Raw genomic sequence first — 16,304 nt, forward strand, 5'->3', positions numbered from 1 at the left:
GGTTCTACTGGATCATGAACTAATGCAATTAATTAATGAGCAGCACAACATCAGGGCAGGCCAGCTTAGGAAACAGGAATTCAGCAATGTGTAAACAGGCATGGGGCTTATCTGGTTGACACTGACTTTCAGTGGCTCACCGGATCACAATACCAAGTCATCCTGGGCCACTCCATTCTCTCAGCTTATCCCCAATTCCTCTGGCATCCCTCCCTAAGCAGCTCTGCCCACTGCAAGTGTCTCGCCCTGAACTCATTCCCCATCCCAGAGGGGCGGGAGACAATCAGTGTGCCCCGATTGGCCTGGTTCAGGTAGTTAATCCCACAACAATGCAGAAGTAGCTGTTATAGACCCATTCTACAGACTGACATTAGGAAGTTGAGTTCCCCAATGTTAAGCATCTGGGAAGTGGAAGCAGCCAATGAGCCTCTGAAACTGTGCCTGTCAAATCTGCCTCATGGCTATAGTTCTTAACACTGTTTATGTTTCCTGTGGTTAGAGCTGGGGCCTCTGCTTCTCGGTTGCCACCCCTCATCCCCAGTGCTCATCATAGACAGGACGTGTATCTCACACAGAGTAAAGTTTTGTGAAAAGATTCATATATGTAGGCAAAAAGTTTAGTTTAAACAAATTATTTTCCTGGCCCTGGCTGGGTGGCTCCGTAGATAAAGCATCATTCCAGAGCACTGAGCTTACTGCTTCAATGCTTAGTCAGGGCACATAGAAGAAGCAACCAATCAGTGCACAACTAAATGGAACAACTACGTGGAATGAGTTGGTACTTCTCTCTCCCTCTCCCTCCACTGCCCCTCAAATCAATGGAAAAAATTTTTTAAATTTATTTTCCTTTATCTGGTACTAGCTATTGAATAATAGAAGGATCCAAATTAAAGGGAAATGACTTCTGGGTCATTTTTTTGTTTGGCTTATTCTGTGTCTCCTTATCCTTCTACTAAGGGATTTTAAATGGAATATTCTTTTAAGGGATTTTAAAAGGACCTCTGGTGTTAATTTCTTACAACAGTTTTGTGAGACATGTGTGAAAACCAGAACTGGCTGACTGGCTTCTTGTACAGAGGAAATGTTTGAGAAAAAGGGTTCAGACAAAGTGGGCAACAGATCTGGGATCGGATATCCAATTTCCCACATTTTTAGACTTCTGCATGGTCACCCCAGGACTCTGACCCATATGTAAAATTCAGTCAAGGCACAAGGAATCTTACCAGGCAAAGCTTGTAAACTGCCAAACATGGGGCTGATGTAGGCTGGGAAGAAGAAGGAGACATTAGACAAACTGCGCTGTCTCTGGGCTCAATTCACCAGTCTGGCATTCTGTCATGCACATATGTTAATACTGAATTAAGACATTCTCATGCAAAAAAAGTAAAAAACAATAAATCCTCCCCCAAAACAAACAAAAAACCCCAAAATACCAATGCTCAAGGCAGTGGTTTTTATTTATTCTTTAAATTTTTACTTATATATAGTGTGTCCGTAAAGTCATGGTGCACTTTTGACCGGTCACAGGAAAGCAACAAAAGATGATAGAAGGCCCTGGCCGGTTGGCTCAGCGGTAGAGCGTCGGCCTAGCGTGCGGAGGACCCGGGTTCGATTCCCGGCCAGGGCACACAGGAGAAGCGCCCATTTGCTTCTCCACCCCTCCGCCGCGCTTTCCTCTCTGTCTCTCTCTTCCCCTCCCGCAGCCAAGGCTCCATTGGAGCAAAGATGGCCCGGGCGCTGGGGATGGCTCCTTGGCCTCTGCCTCAGGCGCTAGAGTGGCTCTGGTCGCAATATGGCGACGCCCAGGATGGGCAGAGCATCGCCCCCTGGTGGGCAGAGCATCGCCCCTGGTGGGCGTGCCGGGTGGATCCCGGTCGGGCGCATGCGGGAGTCTGTCTGTCTCTCCCCGTTTCCAGCTTCAGAAATGAAAAAAAAAAAAAAAAAAAAGATGATAGAAATGTGAAATCTGTACCAAATAAAAGGAAAACCCTCCCAGTTCTTGTAGGATGATGTGGCAGCATGTGCGCATGCGCAGATGATGACATAACACCGTGTATACAGCGGAGCAGCCCACGGCCATGCCAGTCGAGATGTGGATGGTAGAGTTCAGTGTGTTCTGTGGCTCGCTAAATTCGAATCTGTGACCAAAGTGCAACGTGAATATCGGTGCGTTTATAACGAAGCGCCACCACATAGGAATAACATTACTCAGTGGGATAAGCAGTTGAAGGAAACTGGCAGTTTGGTGGAGAAACCCCGTTCTGGTATAGGCCATCATCAGTCAGTGACGAGTCGGTAGAGGCTATACGGGATAGCTACCTAAGGAGCCCTAAAAAATCTGTGCGTGAGCCCACATCGAACTGCACTGAATAGGTATGAAACTGGGAGAGTTTTCCTTTTATTTGGTGATTTCACATTTCTATCGTCTTTTGTTGCTTTCCTGTGACCGGTCAAAAGTGCACCATGACTTTATGGACACACTGTACATTTATTTATTTTTATTTATTTATTGAGAGGAAGAAAGGCAGAGAGACAGACTCCCACATGCGCCCTAACTGGAATCTACCAGGCAAGCTCCCTAAAGGGCAATGCGCTGCCCATCTGGGGCATTGCTCTCTTGCTTGGCAACCGAGCTATTTTTAGCACCTGAGGTGGAGGCCTACAGAGCCATCCTGGCATATGAGCCAACTTGCTTGAATCAATTGAGCCATGGTTGCAGGAGGGGAAGAAAGAGAAAGATAGAGGGAGAGAGGGGTGGAGAAGCAGATGGTCACTTCTCCTGTGTTCCCTGACTGGGAATTGAACCTGAGACATCCACATGTGGGGCAGATGCTCTATCACTGAGCCAACCAGCCAGAGCACAATGGTTTTTAGGGAGTTGACACTGGTATCAGCAGCATCTGATCCAAGGATTTTATCCTGTGAGGCCCCCAGATGAGATCCATTTGGGAGCTGATACTAATAACAAGGGTTGGCTGGTTGAGGGGTGTCCCGAGAAGCAATTACCTGTCTGGAAAAAGTCTATGAATATGAGTAACAAATGTGGCTCATGTATAAGCTTTAATGTTAAGCTAGTCACCAAGGTTAGTAGAGAAAGAAAGGTGTTGGTGATGGGCATGGGGCTTCTCATCTACTTTCTGGATGTCACAGTGAGTTGAGGGGAAGGGTTACTAGCCTTCTTCCTCGGTGGAGGCCATGGATGTTATTTACACAATGCAGGGCATGGGCAGTCCTGTGGGGGGAGATGGCTTATTCAGGGGTTAGGGTAAGGGTTAGGGTTTTGGAACATATGACATAGTGATACCAAAACAGAATCAAGAGAAAGGTAGAGAAAGGGCACAGATACCACCATGAGAAAAATCAGTAATAAATGAAGCATTAAACCAAATTTCAGAGATGACTTTTCAGTCTGGTGACACTGGTAGGAGATCAGAGGTTTGGTCTCTTTCCAGATATGAGTGATAGTCAACTCCATCCTGGATTAGAATGAGGGTATTAAGAGAAATTACTCTTCAAATCACATAGGAGGACATTCCTCAACATAACTGAACTTTAAATCATTTTTGTTTATTTGTTTGTTTCCCTAAAATTAACAGTAGGGCAGAAACCAAACGCAGACCTCCTATCTACAATCCACCTGGCTCTTGGCCTTGGGCTCAAGCTTGCTGCTCCCCAAAGGGCTCCTGGTGATGGTGACTTCACAGGCTTGCTCCTGCAAGAACTATGATAAATAGTAACACTTACCCATGAGATACAAATTAAGTAGACTAATCACACAGGCACTGTGGTCCAAGAACATCTTTGTTAGCTCATAAGTCCTTCCTTACTTTCACACCTGAAAAGGAAACCAATATTGGGTGATCAAAATTCTGAAGTGTCTAAAATGAGTGAAGACAAGACAAGGGGAGACCAGTGGGTGATTCCTGGTTCCAGGTTTCCTAACCCCTCCTGGGAGCTGAACCATTTACTCCTGTGTATATGAGCAAAGTGGGTTCAGCTTCCGGGACCAATTCCTCACCTAATCTGGAAGATATTTTAAATTTAACTTTTGAGGCCCTGGACGGTTGGCTCAGTAGATAGAATATCACTTTGGCGTATGGACGTCCTGGGTTCGATTCCCAGTCTGAGCACAGAGGAGAAGCAACCATCTGCTTTTCCCCCTTTCTTCCCCCTTCTCTCTCTCTTCCCCTGCTACAGCCAGTGGCTCAATTGGTTTGAGCATCGGCCCTGGACGCTGAGGATGGCTTAGTTAGTCCGAGTCAGCTTCAGGTGCTAAAAATAGCTCAGTTGATTTGAGCATCGGCCCTAGACAGGGGTTGCCAGGTGGATTTTGATTGAGATGCATGCAGGAGTCTGTCTCACTATCTCCCCTCCTTTAACTCCTTTAACTTAAAAAACATGAACTCTTCAACAGGTAACAGTCATCTGGTTCCAAACTTTTAAACATCCAAAAAAAGGAAATGGTGAAGAGACTTGTTTCCTTCAGAAAACTACTTTTATTATTATTGTTATCTGATGAGTCCTTCAGAATATCTTCATGCATAAGCAAAAACAAACTTATTACTTCTCCCATGTTTTTACACAAGAGGTAGCATATACATTTCCTGTCCTACCCCTGCTTTTTTCCAGTTAAAAACATACCTGGGAGCCTGACCAGGCGGTGGCGCAGTGGATAGAGCGTCGGACTGGGATGCTGAGGACCCAGGTTTGAGACCCCGAGGTTGCCAGCTTGAGCACGGGCTCATCTGGTTTGAGCAAAAAAAAGCTCACCAGCTTGGACTCAAGGACTCTGGCTCAAGCAAGGGGTCACTCAGTCTGCTGAAGGCCCGTGGTCAAGGCACATATGAGAAAGCAATCAATGAACAACTAAGATGTCGCAATGCTCAACGAAAAACTAATGATTGATGCTTCTCATCTCTCCATTCCTGTCTGTCTTCCCTGTCTATTCCTCTCACTGACTCCCTCTCTGTCTCTGTAAAAAAATAAAATAAAATATTAAAAAAAAAAAAACATACCTGGGAGATCTTTTTGCATTAGCACCAAAGAGAACTTTCTTCTTGTTGTTGTTTTGAAGTAGTTGCCCTGCACCATTTATATATAGGCATGCACCATTTATATCGTCAGTCTTTGTGATGACTTTTTGAATTGCTCCTAATCTTTTCTGCAATGATTTATCTTGGACAAGTGTCTGCACATAGGCATGTCAAAGTGAAGGGACACCTTCCGAAAGTAGGATTGCTAGGCTAAAGGGAGTATCAGCCAGTGAGTGAACCAGCAGCAAACAGCACCATTACGTTAGGAAATTTTGAGATAGTTCTTTAATCAAACATGTGAACAGGATGTAGGCAAACTATAAGAGTGTAGCAAGCACCTGATGTTACTAATCGTGTGGGCTGTCCCCACCCTGGGCTTGAGGGACAAAGGAAAGGTGCCAACACAAGACTTTGGGAGAAGAGAGTCCTATGTGATAAGCTGTGACCTCAGCTAGCCGAAGGTGACTGTGCAGGGACAGGGCTGAGGGATGAATGAGTAATCCACTGCTGTCTTCCCTTCTCTTGGGGCTTCATGTTGGTTGACTCCAACCAGAAGTCAGAGAACAAGGATGCTGGTGGCTGTACCCACAGTGGACAGGATCCTAGGGCAAAGTCAAGGGCGGGAAGGTGGAGGAGGGTCTGGAAGGGCAGACAGAAGAGATCAGGCACAGACGAGCTATGCATTTGTAATTCTGATGGAAAAGGCCACCATGTCACCGTGGTGGCTGTATCGACTTACACAACGGCCTGCAATGTGTGAGAATCCTGTGCTTCCCCAGGGCCTCCTCACAGAGCTGGTCATCAAACTCCGGAGTTTCTAAGAATTAAATTCCTAAATGAAAAAAATTTGTTCTCTTAGTCTCTGTGGGCTTGAGCGTGTTTTCATATCTATAAGAATTATTTGTACTTCCTTTCTCGTGAACTGTTTGTTTCTTAATGCATTTTTCTAGTGAGTTGCTGGTTTTGTTCTTATTGGTTTGCAGGAGCTTTTTTTTTTTTGCCAGAGGGAACCTGGCCCTTTGTGATGATTCACCTGTTTTCCTCTTTCCTTGTCATCTGCCCTTTGATTTTCTTGTGCTTATTTCTTTTGTTTTTTCAAACCATGCAGAAGTGTCTGAGTTCCATTTCCATATTTAAAGGATTTTCGTTCTCTCTTAGCGTCTGCATTTTGAATCTGAAAGCCTTCCTCACTCCAAGGTGGGAATGAAATTCTCTTCCTCAGAGCTTCTGTCTCCATCCAAACAATGACAATGACGCAGCTCTACAGACACTGAGTGCTCTTCTGTCCCCAACACTGGGGCAGCATCAAGCTAAAAATCAAAATTAAAAATGATTGCAAAATAGCAGGCTTGAGTTCAGCAAATGTATAAGTCCTCTTGACTATCACGGTAACAGTGATGGAACACCACCCAGGGGACTCTCCTGGAGAAATCCGAGGTTTCAGGTCAAAACTGCTATCCATGCTGCAGACTCTACCCTCCGGGAGATATCCTGGCATCTCTGTCCACAGCTCATCCTGTAATATGCACCTGCTTAGAACGTCTATAGAAATGTCTTTGTTACATGTCAACCGTCCATATTACTCCTCAGCAGATGGCTTGCATGGTTATGGACATTTCTTGGATGCTAGGCGCACCTTGATTTTGAATGCCACATTAAGAGTGACTCCCTTCTACCTCTGTTTTATTGTTTTTCTGACAGCAGTACATCTCTGCCTTCATTCTGCATGAACTTGGTGCCTTCAGCAGCCCAGAACACACACCCACACACACACCTATACACAGAGGTGCTCTCCAGCTCTGGGTAAGTAGACCCAGGGGATGTGCCTTCTCCTCTTTGTTCCTGGTGACTCACACTTTACTTTCAACCAGATGTCTGGTAACTAGATGTTTGTGGCTTGGAAAAATCTAATTTCTTGTCCTTGCTTCCTGCCTGAAATTGTTAGTGAAGCTCCTCAGAACTCATCCCACCTCTGACCTCCGACTAAAGATACAGTAGATCTGCCTCCTACAGGCCCGGCTCTTGTTACTATCACCCTGTAGCCAGGGCCGGCTCTAGCCCCCAGGGCCCTTACACGCAGAAGGGTCCCATTCTTGGTTCGCTGCTGTCCTGTGGTCAAAATTCTGAGTAACTTTTATCTTTGAACTGGTCTTTTGGAGCTTCAGCTCACTTGGTCTCGCTCCCCCGTCCCCTGCCGAGTGAGGGTCCCAGGACCTGCCTGGCCTTTCTCTACAGCCATGACTACCGCGGCTTGGCTGCTGTTGGAGAGTCCCATGATGCCTTCCTGGTGTGTGTGCAGGGTGGGTGGAAGCTGTCCCTGTCTTGCTTCCTCCAGGGGTGTTTGGTTTGGTGGGGGTGAGCAGCTAGGTCAGCTTTGATCCCAGCATGCCCAGGAGCAGAGGACATTGTCAGCATGCTGTGGCCTATGATGGCAGGTTTTTGGGGAGGGGAGACTGGACTTCTCCAGAGCCCACCCCAGGTTGGGGTGTGGGGAGGCTCACAGGAGGGGGATCTATCTGGCATGCTTCATGCCTAAGTGCATGGGCACTCAGTCGCCAGGGCAAGAACCCCGCGTACCTGTGGGAGCTGCACTGTGCCTGGGTGACCCGTGGACTAGTAGTGAGTGCTCCTGGGGCAGGCTGTGTTGTAACAGGAAATGGCCCGCAAACGAAGAATAATAGAAGTTTAGACAACTTGATGGAGGAAGAATTTATTAGTAGCCGGTGGAGCATGTGGTGCTAGTAACACCAGAGCACGAGCTTCCCAAAGTTAGGTTTTTTACATATTATATATCTTTTACAGTGTCCATGCAAGGGGCACATGACAAGTGCCTGATTTCTTTGTCTGCAGACCTATATATGACTTTTGAGTCTCTGGGAGGGGAGAGGGTAAGAGGGGAGGTTTGGACTACCTGTCCTTGACTATTCATATATCCTATTATCCTTGCTGGTGATGCAAGTTTATTTCAGGGAGCTGATAAAGGGGCTACAGCTGTGGTTTAATACTTTTCAAACTTTCTCAGTCAGTCTTTTGAGCCCTTCCTCCCTCAGTTTGAAACCCTGAGGTCACTGGCTTGAGCGCAGGATCAGACATTGTAGGCCTCTTTTCCTGCACTTTTCTGGTTTCTCCCCTCTCAGTGTGTCCAGGGAACCCTTTCTTCCTGAGTCTGGCTTTAGTTTGCTTCTGGTGAGTTGTGCTACAAAATGTCAACTATGGAATTTGGTGATTCCCCTTACAAATTAAATGCTCTTATATTTGCAGTTAGATCTCGTTTTGCACAGTATAAAGTCAATTGGTAAAAAACCATGCTAATAATTAAACACTATATATTTTTTTAACTTGGAATGACATTAAATAACAAATTTTTAAAATAGCAAGTTGACACACAGAAACTGAAACAAAAGAAAAAGCTTTCTATTTTTGTACCTCAGTGGCACTTTTCCCGGGAAATGGCACTTTCTTTTGACCAAGACCATTTTTGTTTCTTTGAATAAAATTTCTTTTATCTTATTTTACTGGAATTTTCTGTCCCATTTGTTGGTTCCTCTCTACCAGGGGACCCCCATTATCCTAATGCTTCATTGTGCTGTTTGTCTTCCACATCAGATCCCTTCTCATACACTTACCTTTGTCTTTTTTCATCTGCGCTCATTCAGTTTAAATCCAGCCTTCCCTCCATTAAAATATATTTGCCATCAGCAGTACCTATTCTGCTCTTTCCTCTTATTTCTTGTTATTATGTTTCCATGGTCTTCAATTCATTCCTTTGAGTCTGCAATTTTCCTTTCCATCTCCATTTTCAAATTTTCTCATCTTTGAGCTCCTTTTATTGAATTACTATTTTTATCAAGTTGGTGTAGGACCTAAGGCTATTGGTAAGAAATTTCCTTCTGTTCCAAGACTAATCTTTTCTTTCTAGTGAGACTCCTTGCAAGCACGTTGTTCTCCCATTTCCTCTTTCTGCTCACACCATTTCTGTTCACTGTGCTCGTACCTGGACGGCTTTGTCACCACCAGTTACTGTGACACAGTGGAGTGAAATTGTGACCTCTTCTTTTAACTATGCCTGATTCCAGTTTGTTCTGTAAAGACTTTAGCTCAAAGAATTAGTGCTGGGGTGGGGGAACATAGGGGTGCTCATCTGCGAGGACACCTGGGCCCTGCTCCCTCCTGAAGGTTTCCTGTAGGTGGGTGCTCTGTGGGCTGCTCAGGCCCTAGTAGAAGGAAGGATGAAGTAGGGTCCACCCCTTGTCTGTGGGTGGTCCTCCTGATTCTGCTGCTGGCTTCTCCCGCTCAGTCAGCCTGCTCCCCATCTCCCTGGCCTCTAACCAGCATGAAGAGCCCACTGCTCCTTTGTCAGAAAAGGAAAAAAGGCTAAATGTGCTAAGGCTCATTTTCTTCTTTCCTACTTATTCATGGAGAGTTTTCAAGATTTTTGTTGACTCACCAGTATAGTTTCGGGTTGTTAGGCACATGCAAATTTTATTTATTTTTAGTAAACCTCAGAATTAAAACAACAATGGCAATGCTTAAGAATACCTTTCCTATCTGACCTGTGGTGGTACAGTGGATAGAGCACCAACCTGGAATACTGAGGTCGCTGGTTTAAATCCCCAGGCTTGTCTGTTCAAGGCACATATGAGAAGTAACTATTACAGTGTTTCCTCCTCTCCCCGCCCCCACCTCTCTCTCTCTCCTCTCTCTAAAGTCAATAAATAAAATCTTAAACAAAACAAAATAAAAATCTTTCCCCTGTATCACTTTGTAAAACCCTGGCTTGTGGGAGGACTAAGTGTATATATTTTCTTTCTGGCTCTGGAGACAATTTTTAGTGGCTCTGAACTACTCCCCACTCTGCATCCATCTCTCTCTCTCTCTCTCTCTCTCTCTCTCTCTGTTTCTCTTTCTCTCTTCTCTCCAGTGCTCAGTAACCTTACTTCAGCCAAGCTACTCTCCCATATAACTGTTTTATTCTTCCCAAATTGCACACAACCCGTTTCATTCTCAGAGCAACGGAAAGACCCTGGGGAAAAAGTATGGTCAAGCTCTACTCAGGCTCAGATTGTTTCCCGAATTGTAAATGGACATTTCCTCCTGATATCTGACTGTCTGAGAAATTAGACCACTTCCTCAGTGCTGTAGCATGACTGACAAGGTTTTCTTCTTATTGGGTTACATCAAATAAAAGTGTAAGATGTTAAGTACATCTTATACTCAACAGCATTTTAGATTTGGTAAAATATAATGACTGAAGATCAAAGAATATATGTACCATTGACTCTTCAACAGTTTGAAGGCTTATAAATGTAATGATAAAATGAGTCTAATAAAGCTGTGTATGTGCAAGTGGATGGAATGCAATATATATTTTAACAAAAGTTTCACTTCTAAGACAGTATCTCTGGGTCCATGATTCTTGTATTTTTTTTTTTTCTTCTTGAAAGAAAGGAAGGGAGAGAGGTGAGAAGCATCAACTTTTAGTTGCGGCACTTGAATTGTTCATTGACTGCTTCTCATCCGTGCCTTGATGGGGAGGGGACAGTGCTCAATCTGAACCAGTGACCTCTTGCTCAAGCCAGTGACCTTGGGATCATGTTGATGATCCTGTGCTCAAGCTGGCTAGCCTGTGCTCAAGCTGGATGAGCCCACACTCAAGCTCAGGACCTTGGGGTTTTGAACTTGGGACCTCAGTATCCTAGGTTGACACTATTCCCTGCACACCACTGGTCAGGCATGGTTCTTCTAAAAAAATTTTAAATACAAACTACCATTTATCAAATCATAGGAACCAAATTTTGGGGCAGATTTCTTTTAATGTTCAAATAAATACAGTTAGGAATAAAAGCCATGCAGATTTGATGATTTAAAATAAAAAAACAACTTGTGAACTACAGCACTTAAAACTTCAAGTCATTTCCTGGGACAAACTTGTCAAACCTTACCAAGCATACCCATATTGTTAGAGAAGTCTATCTGATGTTTCTTTTAGATTTTGGTCAGGCTTTCTTCCTGTCCCTTTCCTCCCTACATCTGAACAGCAGGTGAGTGTGTGTTGGGGAGGGTACTTAGAAACCTTGCTAAGGTGTGGAGCAGTTAAGTGTAGCCTGTGTAGGGTGAAATCCGGGATGGAGGGGTGGGGGTGGAGGAAGGGGGGGGATGGCGACCCCAAGACTCCTGGCGCCTGTCTCTGCCCCTCCCACTTCCTCACTCAGAGCTGATGGTAGGTCATATCATCACATTAATTTTAAAAAAAAAATTTGATTTAGAAAATTAAATTTAACAGTGACATTGATCAGTACGAGTACATAGGTTTCAGATAAACATTTCTATAGCATTCGAACTGTTGATTATGTTGTGAACACATCATGCGAAGTCAAATCATTTTTCGACACCCTCTATTCGTCCCTCTTTACTCCCTTGCCCCCCGCCCCTCCCCCACACCCCCACTACGCTTTTACCTATGTCCATGAGTCTGTTTTATATCCCACCTAAGTGAATCATCATATTAATTTCTAAGACCTCTTGCAAAAAACAAAAACAAAGAAATAATATAAATACATTAAAAGAAAAAGCAAGATGGTGAGATATCTAGCTTTTTTCCAGTAAAGCCATCGCTAGACACATGAGTTGTTTGACGGACAGAACTTATAACTGGGTTTAACTGGTTGATTTTCCCGGGGCTGAAACGCAGACGACGGCTTGCACCCAGTCCCTCATCTCCTCCCCACAATGGAGTGGGGTCCACTACTCTGCCCGCAGCCCCCATCCCCTGCTTCCAAGCGGCGTACTCGGCAGGACGTGGGACACTCGAGTCGCGGTAGCTCCTCTGTGCTCCTGTCCCGCACCGCTCACCTCCCCCAGAGGCCAGCGTCTTGGCTGGGGGAGGGGGAAGGGTGGGGGAGAGGGAAAGGGAAAGGGAAAGGGAAAGGGAAAGGGAAAGGGAAAGGGCAAGGGAAAGGGAAAGAGACAGGGCGAGGGGCGCAGGTCCCACTGGGACTGGAACCGCGGGCAAGGCTGAACGCAGCGCCGCGCAGCGCGAGGGACACAAAGACGCCCAAACATACCCCGCAGGGCCGTGGGGGCGGGGACTGCGGGAAGCCCAGGCTTCCCCGGGAGGATTCCGGGAAACGGCTGCAGGGACGCGCGTCTGCCGCGCGATCGCCGCAATGGCGTCCTTTCCCTCGGCTCCGTAGTCCACCGGTCCCCGTGTTACCTTCACAATTTGGCGTGTCCACTCCTGTCCGGGGGTCTGGTTGCGGCCCCACGCCGCCCTCCCTCCCTTCGCCCCGCGCTCCCGGTCGGGTGCGCACCCGTGTGGCCTGTGTGGCGCTGCGGCGGCGACCTTCCCGCGCGGGCGGGCAGAAGTGGGGAGAACGAGCCGTGGGCGTCCGGGATGGACCCTCAGACTGTCCTCCCGGAGCCCAGGGAAAGTCCCCAGCGCGGGTGCGCGCGCCGAGAGGGGCGGGCCGGGGGCGGGACACGGAACACTGACATTTCCTGAACCGGCCGCTAGCCATCCCTCCGCACCGCTACGCCCCACATCTTGAGATGGGTAAAGGGACTCTGGCTGTTTTGTTTTCTGCAGTATCCTCCGGGGCCAGAACCTTACCTGGCTCTGAGGACAATGTCTGTCTGGTACATTTTATTCATTCAATAAAAATGTATCCAATGAATGGATAGGAGGAATTAACATCGTTAAAATGGCCATACTACCTAAAGCAATCTGTGCATTTGATGCAATCCCTATCAAAATATCAGTGACATTTTTCACAGAACTAGGACAAATAATTCTAAAATTTATATGGAACTACAAGAGACTCCAAATAGCCACAGTAATCTTCAGAAAGAACAAACTTGGAAGTATCATGCCACCTGATATCCAACTATACCTCAAGGCTATAGCAATCAAAACAGCATGGTACTGCCTGACCAGGCGGTGGCGCAGTGGATGGAGCATCGGGCTGGGATGCGGAGGACCCAGGTTCAAGACCTGAGGTCGCCAGCTTGGGCGCTGGCTCATCTGGTTTGAGCGAGAGCCCACCAGCTTGAACCCAATGCCCCTGGCTCCAGCAGGGGGTTGCTCGGTCTGCTGGAGGCCCACTGTCAGGGCACATGTGAGAGAGCAATTAATGAACAGCTAAGGTGTTGCAACGGGCAATGAAAAACTAATGATTCTCATGTCCCTGTCTATCCCTCTCTCTGACTCACTCTCTGTCTCTGTAAAAATAAAAAAAAATAAAAAAGATAAAACATTTAAAAAACACAACAGCATGGTACTGGCATAAAAACAACACGTAGATAATCAGAACAGAATAGAGAGCCCAGAAATAAACTGATGCCTATATGGTCAATTAATCTATGAAAAAGGAGGCAAGAATATACAATGGTGTAAAGACAGTCCCTTCAGTAAATGGTGTTGGGAAAAATGAACAGATATATACAAAAAAAAAAGAAAGAAAGAAACTAGACTACCTTCTTGCACCATATGCAAGAACAAACTCAAAATGAATTAAAGACTTAAATGTAAGACCTGAAACCATAAAATTCCTGAAAAAACAAACAAACAAACAAAAAACATAGGCAGTAAACTCTTTGACATCACTCTTAGTAATATTGTAATATTTCTTTTTGGATAGGTCTTCTAGGGCAAAGGAAACAAAAGAAAAAATAAACAAATGGAACTACATCAAACGAAAAAGTTTTTTTTCACAGCAAAAGAAACCATCAACAAAATAATAAAACAACCTACTGAACAGAAGAAGATATTCATCAAGATACATCAGATAAGGAGTTAATATCCAAAATATATACATAAAGCACTCACACAACTTAACACCAAAAAGAAAAAAATAATCCACACAAGTCAATTAAAAAATGAACAGAGAATCTGAATAGACACTTCTCCAAAGAGGACATATAGATTGCAATAGACATATGGAAAAAATGCTCAATGTCACTAATCATCAGAGAAATTCAATTTAAAACCACAATATTAACTCAGACCTGTCAAAATGGCTGTCACCAGTAAGTCAACAAACAACAAGTGCTGGCAAGGATGTGGAGAAAAGGGAATCCTCGTGCACTGCTGGTGGGAATGCACATCACTGCAGCCACTGTGAAAACAGTATGGAGGTTCTTACAAAAAACGTAAGATGGGACTACCTTATGACCCAGAGATTCCACTTCTGGGTATTTATATGAAGAAATTCAAAACACTAATTTGAAAGAATATACACAACTCTATGGTCATTGCAGCATATACAGATGTCGATATGGAAGAAAAACATCTCCATCTCTGTGCCCTGGATTTCATCCTCATTTTTAAGTTTTGTGCTGTGACCTTTGACCAACCTCACTGTCATTAGCAAGCATGTCAAAGCTTAGTTGATGTTCCTTAAAGTGTAGCCATAAATATTTTTGTTAGTTGCAGCTGGAATGGCATGACAACATAGCAAAAATATGATAGTATTGATTATAAGCAATCATCTACTATAAGACCACCGGGAGGTCTGGTCCCGGTGCAAATGGATTCTTTGTCCCTGTATCATGTCAATCATTAATACCTGAATTATACTATAGAAAGACACTGTCACAGGGGGTATGTCAGGGGAAAACATTTTGCTCAGATGGCTGCATTGTCTCTTCCACTCTGACCCAGTTTTCTGTAAGTAAATTGCCCTATAATAAATTCTATTATATTCTATGGAGTTGTCTGCTTCATTTTGGGGAGGGGGACTGGAAATACCTTCTTATTACTGAGGCTATTACACCTTTGCTCCACCATCAGATATAACATTATTAACACTAGCCAAGCTATGGAAGTGACCTTAGTGCCCATATCAAACAGATTAAAAAGATATGTATGTATATGCAATGTAGTATTACTCAGCCATGAAAAAGAGTGAAATCTTGCCATTTGTGACCACATAGATGGACCTGGAGAGCATTATGCTGAGTGAAAAAAGTCAGACAGAGAAAGACAAGTACCATATTATTTCACTTATATGTGGGATCTAAAGAACAAAATAAGGGAACAAACAAAACAGAAACAAACTCATTGATACCAGAGAACACTGTGATGGTTGCCAGATGAGAGGGGTTGAGGCTCTGGGTAAATATGGTGAAGGGATTAAGAAGTACAAATTAGTAGTTATAAAACAGTCATGGGGATGTAAAGAACAGCATAGAGAATATAGTCAATAATATTGTAATAATTATGTATGGTGCCTGGTTGGTGCTAGAATTATCAGGGGGTTCACCTCATAAATTACACTGGGGAACAATTTTTTTTCATTTTTCGTTGCATGAGGTTTTAGAACTGTTTCTATATATTTCTGCATCGCTGATTCCAAATCTGAAATCCATTTTTTGGTGCATGCTCTAGTTTTTATGCAATTTTAATTTTCTTTTGTTACAGTTAATGGCATGCATTGGTTTTTAAATTAGAGTTAAAGGGCAACCACTCTTGGATTGAACATAATCACAAGGCAACTAATGTTTTACAAACATTACTTTTACATAATTGTAGTTGTTTTTAAATGTAAAAAATTATTATCTAAAAAAACACCCTCTTATTTTGTTTTAAGATTGAAGCATGGCTTCTTCGAGTAGGCGTAAATATAAGAATAGTCCTGACACCTTCTGTTATATATATTTTTTATTTTTATTTATTTATTTATTTTTTGTATTTTTCTGAAGCTGGAAATGGGGAGAGACAGCCAGACAGACTCCCGCATGCGCCCGACTGGGATCCACCCGGCACGCCCACCAGGGGTGATGCTCTGCCCACCAGGGGGCGATGCTCTGCCCTTCCGGGGAGTCGCTCTGCCACGACCAGAGCCACTCTAGCACCAAGGAGCCATCCCCAGCGCCCGGGCCATCTTTGCTCCAATGGAGCCTTGGCTGCGGGAGGGGAAGAGAGAGACAGAGAGGAAGGAGGGGGTAGGGGTGGAGAAGCAAATGGGTGCTTCTCCTATGTGCCCTGGCTGGGAATTGAACCCGGGATTCCCGCACACCAGGCTGACGCTCTACCGCTGAGCCAACCAGCCAGGGCTACACCTTCTGTTATATATATGGCTGTTACACACTTCAATGTCAAAGGCGCAATATTTCATCATTTGTGGCATGTGCATATATTGCCTATTTTCAAGTTCCCCTTGGCGATCAAGACAAGAATTGGGCTCCTCATATTGTGTGTCATAATTGTGAGGAAATGCTTCGTGACTGGACAAAAGGAAAACGCAAAGGAATGCCATTTGGTATTCCCATGGT

The 16,304-nt window shown here is 44.7% G+C and overlaps 1 protein-coding gene across 12 annotated transcripts in view; it reads right to left on the minus strand.

Moving 5' to 3' along the window:
• IFNAR2 (interferon alpha and beta receptor subunit 2) overlaps positions 1-12,495 on the minus strand; it is a 34,755-nt gene extending 22,260 nt beyond the window's left edge. For 4 of the 12 annotated variants that reach the window (XM_066370317.1, XM_066370323.1, XM_066370316.1 and 1 more), the window contains exons 1-4: positions 12,246-12,260; positions 7,611-7,693; positions 3,745-3,835; positions 1,224-1,265 (exon numbers count right to left, since the gene is read on the minus strand). In XM_066370317.1, the coding sequence (XP_066226414.1) occupies positions 1,224-1,265; positions 3,745-3,799 (97 nt within the window). In that variant the 5' untranslated portion in view covers positions 3,800-3,835; positions 7,611-7,693; positions 12,246-12,260. Of the gene's footprint in view, positions 1-1,223; positions 1,333-3,744; positions 3,836-5,772; positions 5,866-6,066; positions 6,344-7,610; positions 7,696-12,245 lie in introns of those variants that run through there. The other 8 variants (XM_066370313.1, XM_066370322.1, XM_066370314.1 and 5 more) reach the window with 8 other exon arrangements.
• Positions 12,496-16,304: the final 3,809 nt, after the last annotated feature.

Source organism: Saccopteryx leptura, chromosome 2 (genome assembly GCF_036850995.1).
Source record: "Saccopteryx leptura isolate mSacLep1 chromosome 2, mSacLep1_pri_phased_curated, whole genome shotgun sequence".
Lineage (NCBI taxonomy): Eukaryota > Metazoa > Chordata > Mammalia > Chiroptera > Emballonuridae > Saccopteryx > Saccopteryx leptura.